General features: G+C 40.6%; 3 protein-coding genes across 4 annotated transcripts in view; all 3 read left to right on the top strand.

The window, feature by feature from the left end:
- The window catches only part of LOC308075516 (protocadherin alpha-C2-like), a 162,537-nt gene that overhangs the window by 94,908 nt on the left and 44,231 nt on the right, over window positions 1–23,398 (top strand). The window contains exon 1 of one of the 2 annotated variants that reach the window (XM_080415434.1): window positions 15,300–17,694. The exons of the other annotated variant lie outside the window; for it this stretch is intronic. Coding sequence (XP_080271560.1) covers window positions 15,310–17,694 — 2,385 coding nt within the window. The 5' untranslated portion in view covers window positions 15,300–15,309. Of the gene's footprint in view, window positions 1–15,299; window positions 17,695–23,398 lie in introns of those variants that run through there. 2 annotated transcript variants of the gene reach the window in all.
- On the top strand, window positions 205–14,154 carry LOC308076350 (protocadherin alpha-5-like; the record flags this gene model as incomplete). Its single annotated transcript, XM_080416585.1, has 8 exons — window positions 205–250; window positions 488–691; window positions 1,796–2,427; window positions 3,950–4,046; window positions 4,281–4,487; window positions 5,592–6,223; window positions 8,511–8,783; window positions 12,073–14,154. 8 exons carry the CDS (start codon window positions 205–207, stop codon window positions 14,152–14,154), a joined length of 4,173 nt encoding a protein of 1,390 aa, XP_080272711.1.
- LOC308076349 (protocadherin alpha-8-like) lies at window positions 19,794–21,929 on the top strand (the record flags this gene model as incomplete). Its single annotated transcript, XM_080416584.1, has 2 exons — window positions 19,794–21,298; window positions 21,900–21,929. The coding sequence occupies exons 1-2, from the start codon at window positions 19,865–19,867 to the stop codon at window positions 21,927–21,929; spliced, it is 1,464 nt and encodes a 487-aa protein (XP_080272710.1). The 5' UTR covers window positions 19,794–19,864.

Below are 23,398 nucleotides of genomic sequence, written 5' to 3'. Positions count from 1 at the left end.
GGAAGTAAATGATTCGTTGCAATCACGGCTTTTGTTTGGATGATGATGATGGGGTTTCGAGAGCAAAATGGATTTGTCTGGATTCAAATCGCTGCTTTATTTGGTCTTTGTGACTGGTGTGCGGCTCAAACATCTTATTCCATTTCTGAGGAGGTGAACAAAGGCACGGTAGTGGGGAATCTCGTTAAGGATTTAAATCTCAATATGCAGGAACTGGAGTCACGGGATCTCCGAATTGTGTCGGGGTACAGTAAGAAATACTTTGATGTGAATTTGCGGACAGGAAACCTCTTTGTTAACGAGAGGATAGACAGGGACGGGCTTTGTCCGAACATGATTAAATGCTCTCTGAAAATACAGGCGGTATTAAGCAATCCAATGAATATCAATCGTATTGAGGTGAATATTTTGGACATGAACGATAACTCTCCTGCATTCATTGAGCAATCTTATGTGTTAAATATTTCTGAATCCTTATCACCTGGAGAGCAATATCTACTTCCAATAGCACTCGACACAGACACAGGCAGCAACTCGGTAAAGAGCTACAAGCTGAGTCCCAATGACTATTTCTCCCTTGACTTGCAGAGCGGTGGAGACCACAGTGTGTCCGCTGAGTTAGCGTTGCAGAAGGCTTTAGACAGAGAAAAACAGCCAATCATTAACCTCATTCTGACCGCTGTAGATGGAGGTAAACCTCCAAGATCAGGAACATTGCAGATCATAGTGAATGTAATGGATGTAAATGATAATTCTCCTACTTTCAGTAAACCACTCTATAAAGTGCACGTCAGTGAAAATGCTGCTGCAGGGACAGTGGTAGTAAAGCTAAATGCGACAGATTTAGACGAAGGTATGAACAGTAAGCTCGTCTATTCCTTTATCAAACGGGGGAACAACGACCCATCAGATATATTTGATATGAACTCAGAAACTGGAGAAATTACTGTTAAGGGTAGTTTAGATTACGAGGAAACGCCTGCTTATGAAGTTAGGGTTCAGGCAATGGACCAAGCCCATTCACCTCGTAGTGCACACGCCAAACTACTAATAGAGGTTATTGATATAAACGACAATGCACCCGAAATATCAGTGACGTCACTCATGACCCCCGTGAAAGAAGAAGCGGGGTTAGGAACAATTGTAGCTTTGGTCACAGTGAGTGATGCAGACGGAGGGAAAAACGGTCTCACCAGCTGTAAACTTATGGGACAAGTTCCATTTAAACTAACGTTGAACTACAAAAATGATTATTCATTAGTAGTAGACGGACCACTGGACAGAGAAAGTGTTTCTGAGTATAATGTCACCATCATAGCTAGTGATGAAGGGTCTCCTCCTCTCTCCACCACAAGCGTTATTACTGTAAATGTAGCAGATGTCAATGATAACCCGCCTCGGTTTTCAGAGCCTGTGATTAATGCTTATGTGAAAGAAAACAGTCCTATCAGTACTGTTATTTACACAGTAAATGCGTTTGATCGTGATTCAGATGGAAACGCGATTATGTTTTATACATTGCAAGAGAGTTACCCAAGAAATATTCCGATTTCATCAGTTGTAAACATTAACTCTGCGAGTGGAGAAATTGTCAGTCTCCAATCTTTCAACTACGAAGAAGTGAAAACATTTCAATTTGATGTTCTGGCAACTGATTCTGGTGTTCCTCCGCTTAGTAGCAACGTCACTGTGAATGTTTTTATCCTGGATGAAAATGACAACAGCCCCGGGATTCTCTCACCCTATTCTGAACATGGTTCCGTTAACAGTGAGAACATTCCATATTCTGCTGAAGCTGGATACTTTGTGGCCAAGATCAGAGCTGTAGATGCAGACTCTGGCTATAATGCTCTGCTGTCTTATCACATCACTGAGCCAAAGGGAAATAACCTTTTCCGAATTGGAACCAGCAGTGGAGAAATCAGGACTAAGAGGAGAATGAGTGACAATGACCTCAAAACTCATCCTTTGGTGGTGTCAGTTTCTGATAATGGAGAACCATCCCTGTCAGCTACTGTGTCTATTGATGTTGTGGTGGTTGAAAATACAGGAGACTTGCAGACACCCTATAGACATATTCCAACGAAGGATGAGAATTTTTCTGATTTAAACCTGTATTTACTGATCGCCATTGCATCTGTGTCTGTGATCTTTCTACTGAGCCTCGTCAGTTTAATAGCTGTGAAATGTCACAGGACAGACGACAATTTCAGTCGGTATGGCGCCCCAATGATCACCACCCATCCTGATGGGAGCTGGTCTTACTCTAAATCTACTCAGCAGTATGACGTGTGTTTCAGCTCAGACACACTGAAGAGTGACGTAGTGGTTTTCCCTGCGCCCTTTCCACCTGTAGATGCAGAACTGATCAGTATTAACAGTGAGGATACTTTTAGCCGGACTCAGACTTTACCCAACAAAGAGAAGGTAAGAGACGTGGCCGAACGTGAAAGTTAGGCCTAATAATAACTATATATTTTTTGGTTTCATAGGTTTTGTCTAGTAGCTAGATGGAATTGGATGTATGGCTGCTCTCAATCTGCACCTTTAAAATTGGATATTGACATTTTAACTGACTATCTCAGAGCATTATTCCTGTTTATTTTGTGTTCAAATTATTCCTGCATGTGATTTAAATAATTTTGCACAGAAAATCACAAGTTAAAGGAACACCGAGACCTTTGATTTCGGCAAAGTATGCAAATAAGAAGACTATGCATTTGAATGGTTTTGGCATCAACGTATTTATTATTTAACCTTTATAGTATCACATATTTAATGCAAATTATATAATTGATTTAAAAGGATTTTATCTTAAAAGAAATGTTAAAAAGAGCAGATTAAACAGAATCACCAGACTTGCTGACTTATTGTTAAAGTTGCATGTGTAACAATAGCAGTCAATTTGTCAGGTGCACGACTTGATAGGATAATCAATACTATGGCTTTTGTTCAATCAATATATTGTATCCGTATTAGAACATATCATAGGAAGTATTGTTACTATGTAGTACACTGAGATGTGCAAGACAACACTACATGATTTTCCAAATTATAATAACAAAGTATGCAATAATTCATTTATATGTATTTAAATATAATAGGTTACAGGAAGTCAAACAAGTAGGCTATTTATCTATTTATAAATTAGATTATAAATATGTTCACATTGACAGTTTCAGCTCTCTGTACTAAAGCAGCTCTGTCCATGGTGCTGAAGATTTTCAGCCTGTGTGTGTGTGTGTGTGTGTGTGTGTGTGTGTGTGTGTGTGTGTGTGTGTGTGTGTGTGTGTGTGTGTGTGTGTGTGTGTGTGTGTGTGTGTGTGTGTGTGTGTGTGTGTGTGTGTGTGTGTGTGTGTGTGTGTGTGCGTGTAATTAGGCCTGTTTAATACATTTTATAATGTTATTATTAGTAGGTATATCCACTATATTTGTTTTATTTTACTGGGTAGAGATGCAGTTTATGTATGTATGTATTATTATTGGTATTATTATTATATGTAATAATAATAATATTAATATGATTATTATTATTGATATTAATATCATTATTTTTGTTTGGCATAGTATTTCAAAAAGGTTTAGCTATTATTCAAATTGATAGGTCTATTGAGAACCATATGGTGTCGCTGGAGACCATAAAACGAGTGCAACTCACATCATCTCCAAAACTCCTCCCTGAAAACGTCGTCATAGGCACGAGCTTGATAACAGACACACTGTGATGCTGATGCTTATGTGAATAGGGTTGGACATTTTACGGGATGTATTTCTCTATGGGACCTGTCAACTACTTTAGGAATTAAATGATTTTTTACGATTACAGCTTTTTGTTCGGATGATGATGGGGTTTCGAGAGCAAAATGGATATCTCTGGATTCAAATCGCTGCTTTGTTTTGTCTTTGTGACTGGTCTGCGGCTCAAATATCTTATTCCATTTCTGAGGAGGTGAACAAAGGCACGGTAGTGGGGAATCTCGCCAAGGATTTAAATCTCAATGTGCAGGAACTGGAGTCACGGGATCTCCGAATTGTGTCGGAGTACAGTAAGAAATACTTTGATGTGAATTTGCGGACAGGAAACCTCTTTGTTAACGACAGGATAGACAGAGACGAGCTTTGTCCGAACATGATTAAATGCTCTCTGAAAATACAGGCGGCATTAAGCAATCCAATGAATGTAAATCGCATTGAGGTGACTATTTTGGATAAAAACGATAACTCCCCTGCATTCATTGAGCAATCTTATGTGTTAAATATTTCTGAATCACTATCACCAGGAGAGCGGTATCTACTTCCAATAGCAGTTGACACAGACACAGGCAGCAACTCGGTAAAGAGCTACAAGCTGAGTACCAATGAATATTTCTCCCTTGACTTGCAGAGTGGTGGAGACCACAGTGTGTCCGCGGAGTTAATGTTGCAGAAGGCTTTAGACCGAGAAAAACAGCCTATCATTAATCTAATTTTGACCGCTGTAGATGGAGGTAAACCTCCAAGATCAGGGACATTGCAGCTGACAGTAAACGTTCTAGATGCAAACGATAATTCTCCGACTTTCAGCAAACCACTATATAAAGTGCGTGTCAGTGAAAACGCTGCTGCAGGGACAGTGGTAGTAAAGCTAAATGCGACCGATTTAGACGAAGGTATGAATAGTAAGCTCGTCTATTCCTTCATCAAACGTGGGAACAACGATCCCTCAAATATATTTGATATTAACTCAGAAAGTGGAGAAATATCTGTTAAGGGTAGTTTGGATTACGAGGAAACACCTGCTTATGAAGTTAGGGTTCAGGCAATGGACCAAGGCCATTCACCTCGTAGTGCACACGCTAAACTACTAATAGAGGTTATTGATATCAACGATAATGCTCCCAAAATATCAGTGACTTCACTCATGACCCCAGTGAAAGAAGATGCGGAGTTGGGAACAATTGTAGCTTTGGTCACAGTGAGCGATGCAGATGGAGGAAAAAATGGTCTCACCAGCTGTAAACTTATGGGACAAGTTCCCTTTAAACTATCTTTAAATTACAATAATGATTATTCATTAGTTGTAGAAGGACCACTGGACAGAGAGAGTGTTGCTGAGTATAATGTCACCATCATAGCTAGTGATGAAGGGTCTCCATCTCTCTCCAGCACTAGCGTTATTTCTGTTAACATAGCAGATGTTAATGACAACCCACCTCGTTTTTCAGAGCCTGTGATTAATGCTTATGTGAAAGAAAACAGTCCTATTGGTACTGTTATCTATACAGTAAATGCATTTGATCCTGATTCAGATGGAAACGCAATTTTGTTTTACACATTGCAAGAGAGTTACCCAAGAAATATTCCAATTTCATCAGTTGTAAATATTAACTCTGCGAGTGGAGAAATACTCAGTCTCCAATCTTTCAACTACGAGGAACTGAAAACATTTACATTTTATGTTCTGGCAACTGATTCTGGTGTTCCTCCACTAAGTAGCAACGTAACTGTGAATGTTTTTATCCTGGATGAAAATGACAACAGCCCAGGGATTCTCTCACCATATTCTGAACACGGCTCCATTAATAGTGAGAACATTCCTTATTCTGCGGAAGCTGGATACTTTGTGGCCAAGATCAGAGCTATCGACGCAGACTCTGGTTATAACGCACTGCTTAGTTATCACATCACCGAGCCTAAGGGAATTAACCTCTTTCGAATTGGAACTAGCACGGGGGAAATCAGGACTAAGAGGCGAATGAGTGACAATGACTTAAAAACACATCCGTTAGTTGTGTTTGTTTCTGATAACGGAGAACCTTCCCTGTCAGCTACTGTGTCTATTGATGTAGTGGTGGTTGAAAATACAGGAGACATTCAGACTCCATTCAGACATTTGCCAGTGAAGGAGGAGAGCTTCTCTGATTTACACCTGTATTTACTGATTGCCATCGTGTCAGTTTCAGTGATCTTTCTACTGAGCCTCATCAGTTTAATAGCTGTCAAATGCCACAGGACAGACAACAATTTCAGCAGATATGGTGCCCCAATGATAACCACCCACCCTGACGGCAGCTGGTCTTACTCTAAATCTACTCAGCAGTATGACGTGTGTTTCAGCTCAGACACACTGAAGAGTGACGTAGTCGTTTTCCCAGCGCCGTTTCCGAATGTAGATGCGGAACTAATCAGTATTAATGGAGGGGACACGTATAACAGAACTCAGACTTTACCCACTCAAGACAAGGTACGTTTGGCATAGTTAGCAAGCATGTGCACCCATAATTGCGTGTGTGTGTGTGTTTGTGTTTTCTTTAACTGAATGGCATCGTTGTCTGTCTGGTTTTCATTCTTTTGCAGTTGTTGATGGATTTTCAGGTTGACACGTCGTGGTTAAAATTTTAAGACCATTTCATGCCATTGGTTTTAACTGTTCACAATTTATTATTCAATAATTATTCAATTAGTCACTCTACATGCAAGTGACTTCAGTTCAGTGTCGATGGCATCATTGGAAAATTACGTCCTAACCTGTTAATGACAACTGTCATCTAAACATGGCATCATTTTTTATTTGCATTGTCAACAGTAGTTGTGTTAATTTGTTTTAACTTCACTTCACTCTGACCTAGAAACTTTATTTTTTAATTTAACTTCGAGAATCGAGAATGAAATGGCCCAGTCCATGGTGCTGAAAGGGGGCATTTGAACTCAATACCTCTGAGGAGTCACACTTTACTTGAGGGACAAATACATACACGTAACTAGAAAAAGTGCTCCTCGGAGCACAGGTCTCCGCCAGGTCAGGTAGGTTATTGTGGCCTCCTGGTGGCGCTATAATAGGCCAATGTGAAAAGGGTGACATTTGCTCCTCAACATAGTGTGAATGTGGGTGCAGTTTGACCGCAATCGGACGCTGCGTTCATGATTTGCGGCATTTTGTTCAAAACAAACCACAACTGCAAACTTTAGATGTCAATCTTAGTCAATCAGTAATGGAATATGAAAAATCAAACACACCCGTCTTGATCACATGACTATAGAGATCATGTGTACCGATTTGCGTGAAATTTTGATAAAATCGGAAGGAGTAATATAAAAAAATGTGTTTTACATAAGTCCGCCTCCTGGTGGCGCTATAAAAGGCAGATGTGAAAAATGCAGGGCAAAGGTTGACCTTGACCTCTAGGGAGTGCGCTTACAAAGTTTTACACAGATCGGTGCAGTTATAGGTAAAAACACGAATCTACCTGTTATAGCGCCACCATGAGGCTGATTCGAAAAAGTGGCATTTCTTCCTCTGCATAGTGGAAATATGCGTGCAAAATTTCAAGGAAATTGCATGCTGTGTTTATGATTTGAGGCATTTTGTTCAAAACTGAGCATTCCTACAAACTTTGGAAGCCATTTTTAGCCAATCAGGATGGAATATGAACAATCTGAAATCGTTTAATGACTATAGAGATACTGTGTACCGATTTGCGGGATTTTTGGACAAAATCTGTAGGAGTACTGTCAAAAAATATGTTTTGCACAAATCGGCCTCCTGGTGGCGCTAAAAATGGCCCATGTGAATAATTTGGGGCAGAGGTTCTGCTGTGGCATCCAGGGAGTTTGTGTCCACAGTTTCACTGCGAGCAAGCCAACGGTGCCAGAGATTAGCTGTCCACAGACAGAATGACGGACGGACACACGGACGGACGGACAGACAGGGGGCAAAACATACTCTCTCGCCATGCCTTTCGGCCTGGCGGAGACAATTAACGCTTAATTAATGATGAATGAATGATGAACTCATACATTAATTAATCATGCATTTATTATGAACTCATCATTAATCCCTGGTCACTATATGACTTAACAATAATTAATATAGGGAAGTGTGAAATAACGGCCTTAACTAATGATATATTACACTTCATCATTAGTTAATGGTGAGGACCAAGAATGAATGATTAGTTCGTGATATATTCATGATAAATTAATGTATGAGTTCATCATTAATTAGTCATTAATTAAGCGTTAGCACGTTATGAAGTAAAGTGCTAGCCTTTTTCATTCTTTGTTCGCTTATGAGTAGTTTACACATTCTCTTTATAACTTCATGATAGTTCTAGGCTGTTCAACGCTTTGTGGACATTTGCAGGCAATAGGCCTATATATTCTATATTAATTTGCATTCACTTTTCTTCTTTGGTATAAGAACCAGGTGGTTAACATTCCTAATGAGTATATTGCCTTATTGTTCTGTAAGCTAACACCTGGTGTCGCTAGAGACCGTAGACCGTAGATATTTTCAATTCTCAAAAACTCCACCCTGAATGGTAAAATAGAAAACGTCATCAGTCGATGGGAGAGACACTCGCTGCATGCTATTACAAACTGCAGGATCTTATGTCAGGAAAGGCTTATTCGTGTCCGATTCGTCAACATTTCTTGGAACAAAGTCTACATGGTTATTTGGATTCAATTATTTTAGTCGAATAGTAATGGGTGTTCAAGGACCACGGATATATAGCCGCACTTGGATTCAGCTCATTCTATTGCTTTGTCTCTGTGATTGGTCTGTGGCTCAGCTATCTTACTCTATTTCTGAGGAGGTGAACAAAGGCACGGTGGTGGGAAATCTAGTTAAGGATTTAAACCTCAATGTGCAAGAATTGGAATCAAGAGATCTCCGAACTGTGTCGGAGAACAGTCTGAAGTATTTCGATGTAAATTTGCAGACGGGAAACCTCTTTGTTTACGAACGAATAGACAGAGAACAGCTCTGCCCGGACTCGGTGAAATGCTCCCTGGAAATCCAGGTGCTATTAAGCAATCCAATACATTTACATCGCATCGAGGTCATTGTTTTAGATATAAACGATAATGCACCTGCTTTCATTGACCCGTCTTACAATTTGAACATTTCTGAGTCATCCTTACCAGGTGAGCGACATCTTCTCCCAATAGCAGTTGATTCAGACATAGGCATTAACTCAGTAAAGAGTTATAAGCTCAGCCAAAATGAATATTTCTCCCTGGATGTACAGAGTGGTGGGGAGAGCAGTGTATCTGCTGAGTTGGTGATACAGAAAGCGTTAGATCGCGAGAGACAGTCTGTTATTAAACTCACTTTGACCGCTGTAGACGGAGGAAAGCCTCCCAGATCAGGGACATTGCAGATAGTGGTAAATGTAATCGATGTCAATGATAACATACCTACCTTCAGCCATTCATTGTACAAAGCTCGTGTGAATGAAAATGCCCCATTTGGGACAAAGGTGATCCAACTAAATGCCTCAGATTTAGACGATGGGCTAAACGCAAAACTAACGTTTTCATTTATTAAACGTGGTAACATAGATCCTTTAGATATATTTGATATTAACTCTGACACAGGAGACATAGTCGTTAAAGGTGTATTGGACCATGAAAAAATAGTTGCATATGAGATTCGTGTCCAGGTTAAAGATCAAGGCTCAACTCCTCGAATTGCCCACAGTAAGTTATTGATCGAAGTAATTGACGTAAATGATAATTCTCCAAAGATATCGGTGACTTCCCTCAGAAATCCACTAAAAGAAAACGCCGAGATAGGAACCGTTATTGCTCTGGTCACTGTAATTGATAAAGACAGTGGGAAGAATGGCGTCAATACTTGTAAAATTAGCGGCGTAACACCGTTTAAACTTGAATCAAACTATAAAAATGATTATTCTCTGGTAGTAGACGGGCCTCTCGACAGAGAAAGGGCGTCGCAGTATAATGTCACCATCACAGCTGCTGACGAGGGTATCCCGCCTCTCTCCAGCACCAGCATCATTACGGTTCACATTTCTGATGTTAATGACAATCCACCACTGTTTTCAGATCGAGTGGTTAACGTTTACGTGAAAGAAAACAGTGACATAGGTGCAGTTATATACACAATTAGCGCAGTGGATCCAGACACAAATGAAAATGCAAAATTGACATATTCTTTGTTAAATAGCTCTCCTCAAAATATCCCAATATCATCAGTTGTTAACATTAACTCAGAAACAGGCGATATAGTCAGTCTCCAGTCATTCAACTATGAGGAGTTGAACACTTTTCAGTTTTTAGTGCAGGCTACAGACTCTGGTGTTCCCCCTCTCAGTAGCAATGCAACTGTTTGCGTGTTTGTGATGGATGAGAATGACAACAGTCCTGGCATTCTAGTGCCCTATTCTGAACACGGTTCCATTAACAGTGAGAACATTCCATATTCTGCTGAAGCTGGATACTTTGTGGCTAAGGTCAGAGCTGTAGATGCAGACTCTGGCTATAACGCGTTGCTTTCTTATCACATCACTGAGCCAAAGGGAAATAACCTCTTTCGAATTGGAACCAGCAGCGGAGAAATCAGGACTAAGAGGCGAATGAGTGACAATGACCTGAAAACCCATCCATTGGTGGTGTCCGTTTCTGATAATGGAGAACCATCCCTGTCAGCTACTGTGTCTATTGATATAGTGGTGGTTGAAAATACAGGAGACATTCAGACACCATACCGACATATTCCAACAAAGGATGATAACTATTCTGATTTAAACCTGTATTTACTGATCGGCATTGCGTCTGTGTCTGTGATCTTTCTATTGAGCCTCATCAGTTTAATAGCTGTGAAATGTCGCAGGACAGACGACAATTTCAGTAGGTATGGCGCGCCAATGATCACCACCCATCCTGACGGAAGTTGGTCTTATTCTAAATCTACTCAGCAGTATGACGTGTGTTTCAGCTCAGACACACTGAAGAGTGACGTAGTGGTTTTCCCGGCGCCCTTTCCACCTGTAGATGCAGAACTGATCAGTATTAACAGTGAGGATACTTTTAGCCGGACTCAAACTTTACCCAACAAGGTAAGATACATGGCTGCATGTGGAAATTAGGCCTACTAATATGTTTTAGTTTTTTCATAGGCACGTGTATGTTTGTTTGGTAGATGGAATATGGGTATGAACACTGTTAGTTTGGCATGCTGCTCTCAAACTGCACTTTTTTTTTAATCAATAATACATTTAAATGTATTCAAACATAATAGGTTACCGGACCAGTCAACAAGCAGGCTACTTATTTATCGGTTTTAATGTGTCTTCCAGATATAAATATGTCCACATGACAGAGTTTTAGCTGTCTGTAGCCTACTAGGGCACCTCTGTCCATGGTGCTAAAGAGTTTCAGCCTGCTGAAGTGTGACATAGCTCTGTCCATGGTGCTGAACTCTGTGGTGAAACTCGCTGCAGTTTCTTCTGTCGTGTGTGTGTGTGTGTGTGTGTGTGTGTGTGTGTGTGTGTGTGTGTGTGTGTGTGTGTGTGTGTGTGTGTGTGTGTGTGTGTGTGTGTGCACGCGCGCGTGCATTTGGGTTTTGTATTGTACTCTATTATTTATTTGGTTATTCTATTATTATAAATAGGTATCCATTATATTTGTTGTATTTCACGGGGTAGATTATGTATTGTTGATAAAGTTTATTTGTGTATTACTTTTATCTTCGTGTGGCTTAGTATGTCAAAAAGGTTTAGCCATTTTTCAAATAAATAGGTCTATTGAGATCCATATGGTGTCGCTGGAGACCACAAAACGAATTCTCACATCTTCAAAACTCCTCCCTGTAAACGTCGTCATAGGCATGAGCTTGGTAACAGATACACTCGGATGCTCATGCTTCTGTGAAGAGGGTTGGACATTTTACGGGATATATTTCTCTATGGGACCAGTCAACTACTTAAGGAATTAAATGATTGTTTACAATTACGGCTTTTTTGTCGGATGATGATGGGGTTTCGAGAGCAAAATGGATATGTCTGGATTCAAATCGCTGCTTTGTTTTGTCTTTGTGACTGGTCTGCGGCTCAAATATCTTATTCAATTTCTGAGGAGGTGAACAAAGGCACGGTAGTGGGGAATCTCGCTAAGGATTTAAATCTCAATGTGCAGGAACTGGAGTCACGGGACCTCCGAATTGTGTCGGAGTACAGTAAGAAATACTTTGATGTGAATTTGCGGACAGGAAACCTCTTTGTTAACGACAGGATAGACAGAGACGAGCTTTGTCCGAACATGATTAAATGCTCTCTAGAAATACAGGCCGTATTAAGCAATCCAATGAATGTAAATCGCATTGAGGTGAATATTTTGGATAAAAACGATAACTCCCCTGCATTCATTGAGCAGTCTTACGTGTTAAATATTTCTGAATCACTATCACCAGGAGAGCGATATCTACTTCCAATAGCAGTCGACACAGACACAGGCAGTAACTCGGTAAAGAGCTACAAGCTGAGTCCCAATGAACATTTCTCCCTTGACGTGCAGAGCGGTGGAGACCACAGTGTGTCCGCTGAGTTAATTTTACAAAAATCTTTAGACCGAGAAAAACAGCCTATCATTAATCTAATCTTGACCGCTGTAGATGGAGGTAAACCTCCAAGATCAGGGACATTGCAGCTGACAGTAAACGTTCTAGATGCAAACGATAATGCTCCGACTTTCAGTAAACCACTATATAAACTGCGTGTCAGTGAAAATGCTGCTGCAGGGACAGTGGTAGTAAAGCTAAATGCAACGGATTTAGACGAAGGTATGAACAGTAAGCTCGTCTATTTCTTTATCAAACGTGGGAACAATGATCCATCAAATATATTTGATATTAACTCAGAAAGTGGAGAAATTACTGTTAAGGGTAGTTTAGATTACGAGGAAACGCCTGCTTATGAAGTTCGGGTTCAGGCAACGGACCACGGCCAATCACCTCGTAGTACTCATGCCAAACTACTAATAGAGGTTATTGATATCAACGATAATGCGCCCAAAATATCTGTGACGTCACTCATGACCCCAGTGAAAGAAGATGCTGAGTTGGGAACAATTGTAGCTTTGGTCAGAGTGAGCGATGCAGACGGAGGACAAAACGGTCTCACCAGCTGTAAACTTATGGGACAAGTTCCCTTTAAACTAATGTTAAACTACAAAAATGATTATTCACTAGTAGTAGACGGACCGCTGGACAGAGAGAGTGCGGCTGAGTATAATGTCACCATCATCGCTATTGATGAAGGGTCTCCTTCTCTCTCCAGCACTAGCGTTATTACTGTACATGTAGCAGATGTCAACGACAACCCACCTCGTTTTTCAGAGCCTGTGATTAATGCTTATGTGAAAGAAAACAGTCCTATTGGTACTGTTATCAATACAGTAAATGCATTTGATCCTGATTCAGATGGAAATGCGGTTTTGTCTTACACATTGCAAGAGAGTCACCCAAGAAATATTCCGATTTCATCAGTTGTAAACATTAACTCTGCCAGTGGAGAAATAGTCAGTCTCCAATCTTTCAACTACGAGGAAGTGAAAACATTTACATTTTATGTTCTGGCAACTGATTCTGGTGTTCCTCCACTAAGTAGCAACGTGACTGTGAATGTTTTTATCCTGGATGAGAATGACAACAGCCCAGGGATTCTCTCACCCTATTCTGAACACGGCTCCGTTAATAGTGAGAATATTCCTTATTCTGCTGAAGCTGGATACTTTGTGGCCAAGATCAGAGCTGTAGACGCAGACTCTGGCTACAATGCACTGCTTAGTTATCACATCACTGAGCCGAAGGGAAATAACCTCTTCCGAATCGGAACCAGCACCGGGGAAATCAGGACTAAGAGGCGAATGAGTGACAATGACTTAAAAACACATCCGTTAGTGGTTTTTGTTTCTGACAACGGAGAAGCTTCCCTGTCAGCTACTGTGTCTATTGATGTAGTGGTGGTTGAAAATACAGGTGACATTCAGACTCCATTCAGACATGTGCCAGTGAAGGAGGAGAGCTTCTCTGATTTACACCTGTATTTACTGATTGCCATCGTGTCTGTGTCAGTGATCTTTCTACTGAGCCTCATCAGTTTAATAGCTGTCAAATGCCACAGGACAGACAACAATTTCAGCAGATATGGCGCCCCAATGATCACCACCCACCCTGACGGCAGCTGGTCTTATTCTAAATCTACTCAGCAGTATGACGTGTGTTTCAGCTCAGACACACTGAAGAGTGACGTAGTGGTTTTCCCAGCGCCGTTCCCGAATGTAGATGCAGAACTAATCAGTATTAACGGAGGGGACACGTATAACAGAACTCAGACTTTACCCACACAAGACAAGGTACGTCTGGCATAGTTAGCAAGCATATAGGCCTACGTCATAATTGCGTTTGTTTGTTTGTTTGTTTGTTTGTCTGTTTATTTGAACTAAATGGCATTGACGTAGGGTGCAGTTTTTATATTATTTTGCAGTTGCTGTAGACAATCCCCTCCTGCTCCACCTGTCCTAGGTGGGAGGAGCTCTGGACTATGGGTATTGACTCAACACACCTGTACTAGTCGTGATATGCACCACCTGCACCCAATTGCAGTAGGCTCTTTAAAAGGCAGTCATTCAGTGTCTGTGTGGGTTATTTTTTAGTGTTTGTTTTCCTGTTATAGTTTTTATTTGATGCGACACTCAAAACTGAATGAATGCCTTTTAAATGGCCTACTGCAATTGGGTGCAGGTTGTGCTAATCATGATCAGTACAGGTGTGTTGGGTCAATCCCCAGTCGAGAGCTCCTCCCACCTAGGACTGATCAGGAGGGGATTTTCTACAATTGCTGTTTGAAAAAAAAAAAAATCAATAGCATTGCATGCCATTGATTATAGCTGTTCACGATGTTCTATATGCAATTATTATGTAATGAATGAGTAAGCGCCTCCAGTTTCAGTGTTGATGGCTCCATTGGAAATATAGGCCTGCTACGTCCTAACTTGATAATGATTACTGTCCTCTAAACAAGAAATGTGTTGTTTTAACTATACTTCACGCTAACCTAAACAGTTATACTACGGTTGTGTTTCACTAATGAGGTCGTTAAACTGTTCATTGTAAATTGAATGACAAGCATTAAGCTTTTGGCCATGTTCATTTAGTATGAGTAGTTTATATTTTCACTTTCTAACTACAGGAGACTTATGCAATTCAACACTCTGTGGACATATGCAGTTTGCACTAAGTGGTTAACATTTTACTCTATTCTCCTGAGTAGCCCATGTGTTGCCTTTTTGTTCTGTAAGCTAACACGTGGTGTCGCTAGAGACCGTAAACTGTAAATATTTTCTGGAAATACTCCACCCTGCGTGCTACGTCATCATCAGCCTAGTCCGATGGGGAAACATTCGCTGCTTTTGCACACTGCATGGTCGTATGTCGGGAAAGGCTCATTCATGGAGGATTTATCAATATTTCTGGGAACAAGGCCTACATGGTTGTTGGGATTTAATTATTTTATTGGAACAGTAATGCGTGTTCAAGGACGACAGTCATTTAGGCCTACTTGGATTCAGCTCATTCTATTGCTTTGTCTCTGTGATTGGTCTGCGGCTCAACTATCTTACTCTATTTCTGAGGAGGTGAACAAAGGCACGGTGGTGGGAAATCTCGCTAAGGATTTAAACCTCAATGTACAAGAACTGGAATCAAGAGATCTCCGAATTGTGTCGGGCTACAGCCAGAAATATTTTGATGTGGATTTTCGCACGGGAAACCTCTTTGTTTATGAACGGATTGACAGAGAAGAGCTTTGCCCAGTCTCGGTGAAATGCTCCCTGAAAATCCAGGCGTTATTAAGTAATCCAATAAATTTACACCGCATCGAGGTCAATGTCTTGGATATAAACGATAACGCACCTGCATTCATCGAGGTATCTCATAATTTAAACATTTCCGAGTCATCCTTACCAGGAGAGCGACATCTTCTTCCAATAGCAGTTGATGCAGACATAGGCAGTAACTCTGTAAAGAGTTATAAGCTCAGCCAAAATGAATACTTCTCCCTGGATGTACAGAGTGGTGGAGAGAGCAGTGTATCTGCTGAGTTAGTGATACAGAAAGCGTTAGATCGGGAGAGACAGTCTGTTATTAAACTCACTTTAACCGCTGTAGATGGAGGGAAGCCTCCCAGATCAGGGACATTGCAAATAGTGGTAAATGTAATCGATGCAAATGATAACATACCTACCTTCAGCCATTCATTGTACAAAGCTCGCGTGAATGAAAATGCTCAGTTAGGGACAAAAGTGGTCCGACTAAATGCCTCTGATTTAGACGACGGGCTAAACGCAAAACTAATATATTCATTTATCAAACGTGGTAACATAGATCCTTTAGATGTATTTGATATTAACTCGGACACAGGAGAAATTTTAGTTAAAGGTGTCTTGGACCATGAAGAAATGTCTGCGTATGAGATTCGTGTCCAGGTTAAAGATCAAGGCTTGACTCCTCGAATTGCCCACAGTAAGTTATTGATTGAAGTAATTGACGTAAATGATAATTCTCCAGAGATATCGGTGACTTCCCTCAGAAATCCAGTAAAAGAAAACGCCGAGATAGGAACCGTTGTAGCTCTCGTCACTGTAAGCGATAAAGACAGTGGGAAGAATGGCGTCAATATTTGTAAAATTAGCGGCGTAACACCGTTTAAACTTGAATCAAACTATAAAAATGATTATTCTCTGGTAGTAGACGGGCCTCTCGACAGAGAAAGGGCTTCGCAGTATAATGTCACCATCACAGCTGCTGACGAGGGGATCCCACCTCTCTCCAGCACCAGCATCATTACGGTTCACATTTCTGATGTTAATGACAATCCGCCACTGTTTTCAGATCCAGTGGTTAACGTTTACGTGAAAGAAAACAGTGACATAGGTGCAGTTATATACACAATTAGTGCAGTGGATCCAGACACAAATGAAAATGCAAAATTGACATATTCTTTGATTAATAGCTCTCCTCGAAATATCCCAATATCATCAGTTGTTAACATTAACTCAGAAACAGGCGATATAGTCAGTCTCCAGTCATTCAACTATGAGGAGTTGAACACTTTTCAGTTTTTAGTGCAGGCTACAGACTCTGGTGTTCCCCCTCTCAGTAGCAATGCAACTGTTTGCGTGTTTGTGATGGATGAGAATGACAACAGTCCTGGAATTCTTGTGCCCTATTCTGAACACGGCTCCATTAACAGTGAGAACATTCCATATTCTGCTGAAGCTGGATACTTTGTGGCCAAGGTCAGAGCTGTAGATGCAGACTCTGGCTATAACGCGTTGCTTTCTTATCACATCACTGAGCCAAAAGGAAATAACCTCTTTCGAATCGGAACCAGCACAGGAGAAATCAGGACTAAGAGGCGAATGAGTGACAATGACCTGAAAACTCATCCTTTGGTGGTGTCAGTTTCTGATAACGGAGAACCCCCCCTGTCAGCTACTGTGTCTATTGATATAGTGGTGGTTGAAAATACAGGAGACATAGAGACACCTTATAGACATATTCCAACAAAGGATGAGAACTTTTCTGATTTGAACCTGTATTTACTGATCGCCATTGTGTCTGTGTCTGTGATCTTTCTACTGAGCCTCATCAGTTTAATGGCTGTGAAATGTCACAGGACAGACGACCATTTCAGTAGGTATGGTGCCCCAATGATCACCACCCATCCTGACGGCAGTTGGTCTTACTCTAAATCTACTCAGCAGTATGACGTGTGTTTCAGCTCAGACACACTGAAGAGTGACGTAGTGGTTTTCCCTGCGCCCTTTCCACCTGTAGATGCAGAACTAATTAGTATTAACAGTGAGGATACTTTTAGCCGGACTCGAACTTTACCCAACAAAGAGAAGGTAAGAGACGCAGCCGCACGTGAAAAATAGGCCTCATAATAACTTTAATTTGTTTTGTTTCATTGGCTACGTGTATGATCATGTACAGTAGAGGCATTTTGGATGGTATGGCAACATATTTATCTCCATAGGATATCAACTGTTATTTTGAATGTTACACTCTGAAACTGCACCTTTTAAAAATATTTATTGACATCTATAATTGATTTAACATGGTTTTATCTTCAAAGTAATGTGAAAAAGAGCCGATTAAATAGAATCACCAGACATACTTGCTGACTTACTGTTAAAGTTACACGTGTATTTGTCCTGTGAAGCATGTTATAGTTTAATACCAGGCTTTTGTTCAATATGTTTTGTCAGTATTAGAACATATAGAAAGAATTATGTTACTATGTGGTGCTCACTGAGATATGCAAGACAACACGCAGGATTTTCCATATAATAACAAAGTATACAATAATACATTTAAATATATGTAAATATAATAGGTTACAGGAATAGTCAAACAAGCAGGCTACATATTTACTCTAAAGGGATGATCGGTTTTAATGTGTCTTCCAATTATAAATATTCATTCATTCGTTCATATTGACAGAGTTTCAGTCGTGTGTATACTAAGGCAGCTCTGTCCATGGTGCTGAAGAGTTTCTGCCTGCTGTAGTGTGTTATGGCTCTGTCCATGGTGCTGAACTCTACCTAGCATGTCTGGTTCACTCCGTGGTGAAACTTGCTGCAGTTGATTGATTGAATGATTGAATGAATGATTGAATGATTGAATGATTGAATGATGAGTTTATTTTTATTTTTTTTAATTAGTTTTGTTTTTATTAGGTATCTACTATATTTGTTTTATTTAATGGGGTAGATTATGTAGGCTATTGTAGATGCAGTTTATTTATTATCATTATTATTATTGTTATTATTATTATTATTATTATTATTGTTGTTTGGCATAGTATTTCATAAACTTATATTATTAAATTGATAGGTCTATTGAGAACCATATGGTGTCGCTGGAGACCACAAAACGAGTGCATGCAGCTGACATCTCCAAAACTCCTCCCTGAAAACGTCGTCATAGGCATGAGCTTGAAAACAGATACACTTCGATTCTGATGCTTCTGCGAAAAGGGTTGGATATTTTACGGGATGTATTTCTCTATGGGACCTGTCAACTATTTTAGGAATTAAATGATTGTTTGCAATTACGGCTTTTGATCGGATGATGATGGGGAATCGAGAGCAAAATGGATATCTCTGGATCGCTGCTTTGTTTTGTCTTTGTGACTGGTCTGTGGCTCAAATATCTTATTCTATTTCTGAGGAGGTGAACAAAGGCACGGTAGTGGGGAATCTCGCTAAGGATTTAAATCTCAATGTGCAGGAACTGGAGTCACGGGATCTCCGAATTGTGTCGGGGTACAGTAAGAAATACTTTGATGTGAATTTGCGGACAGGAAACCTCTTTGTTAACGAGAGGCTAGACAGAGACGGGCTTTGTCCCAACACCATTAAATGTCCTCTGAAAATACAAGCGATATTAAGCAATCCAATGAATGTAAATCGCATTGAAGTGAATGTTTTGGACATAAACGATAACTCCCCTGCGTTCATTGAGCAGTCTTATGTGTTAAATATTTCCGAATCACTGTCACCTGGAGAGCGATATGTACTTCCAATAGCAGTCGACACAGACACAGGCAGTAACTCGGTTAAGAGCTACAAGCTGAGTCCCAATGAATATTTCTCCCTTGACGTGCAGAGCGGTGGAGACCACAGTGTGTCCGCTGAGTTAGTGATGCAGAAAGCTTTAGACCGAGAAAAACAGCCAATCTTTAACCTCATTCTGACTGCTGTAGATGGAGGTAAACCGCCAAGATCAGGAACATTGCAGCTGATGGTAAACGTAATAGATCATAACGATAATGCGCCCTCTTTCAGCAAACCGCTATATAAAGTGCGTGTCAGTGAAAACGCTGTTCCCGGAACTGTAGTAGTAAAGCTAAATGCAACCGATTTAGACGAGGGTGTGAACAGTAAGCTTGTCTATTCATTGATCAAACGTGGCAATGTCGATCCATCAGATGTATTTGATGTAAACTCAGAAACGGGTGCAATTACTGTCAAAGGTAGTTTAGATTATGAAGACACACCTGCTTATGAAGTTATGGTTCGGGCAACCGACAAAGGCCATCCGCCTCGAAGTGCGAACGCTAAGTTACTAATAGAAATTACAGATGTCAACGATAATTCACCAGAAATATCTGTGACGTCACTCATGACCTACGTGAAAGAAGACGCGGGGTCTGGAACAATTGTAGCCTTGGTTGCTGTGAGCGATTCAGATGGAGGAACGAATGGGCAGACCAATTGTAAACTTGTTGGGCATACTCCTTTTAAACTCTCGTTAAATTACAACAACGATTATTCATTAATAGTAGACGGACCACTGGACAGAGAACGTGCCTCTGAGTATAATGTCACCATCATAGCTACTGATGAAGGGTCTCCTTCTCTCTCCACCACAAGCGTTATTACTGTACATGTAGCAGATGTCAATGACAACCCGCCTCGTTTTTCAGAGCCTGTGATTAATGTTTATGTGAAAGAAAACAGTCCTATTGGCACTGTTATCTACACAGTAAATGCATTTGATCCTGATTCAGATGGAAACGCAATGTTGTTTTACTCATTGCAAGAGAGTCACCCAAGAAATATTCCAATTTCATCAGTTGTAAACATTAACTCTGAGAGTGGAGAAATAGTCAGTCTACAGTCGTTCAACTTCGAAGAAATTAAAACATTTCAATTTTATGTTCTGGCAACTGATTCTGGTGTTCCTCCGCTAAGTAGCAACGTGACTGTGAATGTTTGTATCCTGGATGAGAATGACAACAGCCCAGGGATTCTCTCGCCCTTTTCTGAACACGGCTCCGTTAATAGTGAGAACATTCCTTATTCTGCTGAAGCTGGATACTTTGTGGCAAAGATCAGAGCTGTAGACGCAGACTCTGGCTACAATGCTCTGCTTTCTTATCACATCACTGAGCCAAAGGGAAATAACCTCTTCCGAATTGGAACCAGCACCGGAGAAATCAGGACTAAGAGGCGAATGAGTGACAATGACCTGAAAACCCACCCGTTAGTGGTGTTAGTTTCTGATAACGGAGAACCATCCCTGTCGGCTACTGTGTCTATTGATGTAGTGGTGGTTGAAAATACAGGTGACATTCAGACTTCATTCAGACATGTGCCAGTGAAGGAGGAGAGCTTCTCTGATTTAAACATGTATTTACTGATCGGCATTGCATCTGTGTCAGTGATCTTTCTACTGAGCCTCATCAGTTTAATAGCTGTCAAATGTCACAGGAATGACAGCGATTTCAGTCGGTATGGCGCCCCAATGATCACAACTCATCCTGACGGCAGCTGGTCTTACTCTAAATCTACTCAGCAGTATGACGTGTGTTTCAGCTCTGACACAATGAAGAGTGACGTAGTTGTTTTCCCTGCACCGTTTCCACCTGTAGATGCAGAACTCATTAGCATTAATGATGGGGACACTTATAGCCGGACCCAGACTTTACCAAACAAAGAAAAGGTAAGCCTATACATAAAACATAAAAAAGGGAAAGAAAAAAAGAGGTGAATGATTAACAATATATCTGTGTAATGGCCCGAATTTAAATTAGTATGAAAAACATGTAGTGATAAAAACATGTAGTGATGATGATGATAAGGGTAATGATAATAACAATAATAATAATAACAGTCTAATAATAAAAAATATAGGTCTGAAAAATAATTTAACAGTTTTCAGCTCTTGAAATTACAAAAAAATGCATTAGATAATGATTTATCCACTAGCAATGCTGCTGCATATTGATATAGGTCATGGTTGTTTTCGTTTTGTTTTTTTTGGTTGAGAAAATGCCTTTGACGTTAGGGGTGTGAAATGGTGATGTTAGTGATGCTCATTTTAGCCTACGATTTGTTCACATATTCAATAGGCCTACAGCTAATATCTTAGATTAAGCTACTATTGTTTCTGGTATGTCTTATCATTTCTTATGGCACATGCTATAAGGTTGATACACATATTGCAAATTGTAGGTATTACTCCATGTATTTTCGTTGGAACGAAACTGTAACACTTGGTGTCGCTCGAGACCATATCTTTTTTATGTGTATACTAATGCCAGACTCCTCCTCTCCAAGTGAAGACTGTATAGTGTGCGAGGGCTTTGTGAAGAGAACGCGAACGTCAGTGAGACCGTGAGGATATAGGTTGTCATAGAAAATGTTGCTTGCACGCACACTGGCATGGGCATAATTACCATTTGTTATTGTTTATTTTAAAGCAGCGATGGGTCGTCCTGGAAGACGGTGCGAAATCGTTTGGATACATTGCCTGGCTATTCTTTGTTTGTCTGACTGGGCTGCAGCTCAGATATCTTACTCCGTTTCCGAGGAGGTAGACAAAGGCACGGTTGTGGGAAATCTCGCCAAGGATTTAAATGTCAACATTCAAGAACTGGAATATAGGGATTTGCGGGTTGTCTCGGGAAAATCAAAGACATATTTCGATGTGGATTTGAAAACGGGCACCCTTTATGTTGCCGATAGGATAGATCGTGAAGAGCTTTGTTCGAATATGCCAAAGTGTTCATTGAATACTGAGGCCATTCTGAGCCATCCCGTGCAACTGCATCGCATAGAAGTTCAAATTATTGATATTAATGATAACGCACCATCGTTCCGTGAAAAGGTAAAGACATTCAATATTTCTGAATCATCCTTCACTGGAGAGAGGTACTTGCTCCCGATAGCAAATGATCCAGATACAGGGAGTAACTCGGTAAAGAGCTACAAACTGAGCCCGAATGAACATTTCTCACTGGACGTACAAAGTGGTGGAGAGAGTGTGTCTGCGGAGTTGCTGCTACAGAAAGCTTTAGACAGAGAGAAACAGCCCGTTATCCAACTTGTGTTGACTGCTGTTGATGGAGGAAAGCCACCCAGATCGGGAACATTACAAATAATTGTGAACGTCATGGATGTAAATGACAATAATCCAGTATTCAGTCAGTCTCTGTATAAGGCTCGGGTTACAGAAAGCGCTTCGTTTCAGACTTCAATTTTAACCGTAAGTGCTACAGATTTAGACGAGGGGTTAAACAGTGATGTTGTGTATTCTTTCATTGAGAGAGGTAATTTCAATCCCGCAGAGCTGTTTTCCATGAACCCCGACACAGGGGAAATAGCTGTAAATGGACACCTGGATTATGAGGAAAACGCTGCATATGAAATTCGTATTCAAGCGAAAGATAAAGGGACGCCCTCTCGTAGTGTACATGGAAAACTGTTAATTGAAGTCATTGATGTTAACGATAATACTCCGGACATCGTTATGACCTCCCTTATGAGCCCCGTTAAAGAGGATGCTGAGTTCGGAACTGTAGTCGCTTTAGTAACCGTTAATGATAAAGATGGGGGCAATAATGGTCTCACCAACTGTAAAATAGTTGGGTCGGTGCCCTTTAAACTTAAATCAAACTACAAAAACTATTATTCTCTAATAGTAGACGGGGATATTGATAGAGAGAGTGCTTCTGAATATAACGTCACCATCGTTGCTACTGATGAAGGGACTCCACCTCTCTCCAGCACTACGGTCATTACTGTGCATGTTTCTGATGTT

This window comes from Gymnoscopelus braueri, assembly GCF_963280865.1.
Source record: "Gymnoscopelus braueri genome assembly, chromosome: 20".
NCBI lineage: Eukaryota > Metazoa > Chordata > Actinopteri > Myctophiformes > Myctophidae > Gymnoscopelus > Gymnoscopelus braueri.
This window is presented reverse-complemented; position numbering and strand designations above follow the sequence as displayed.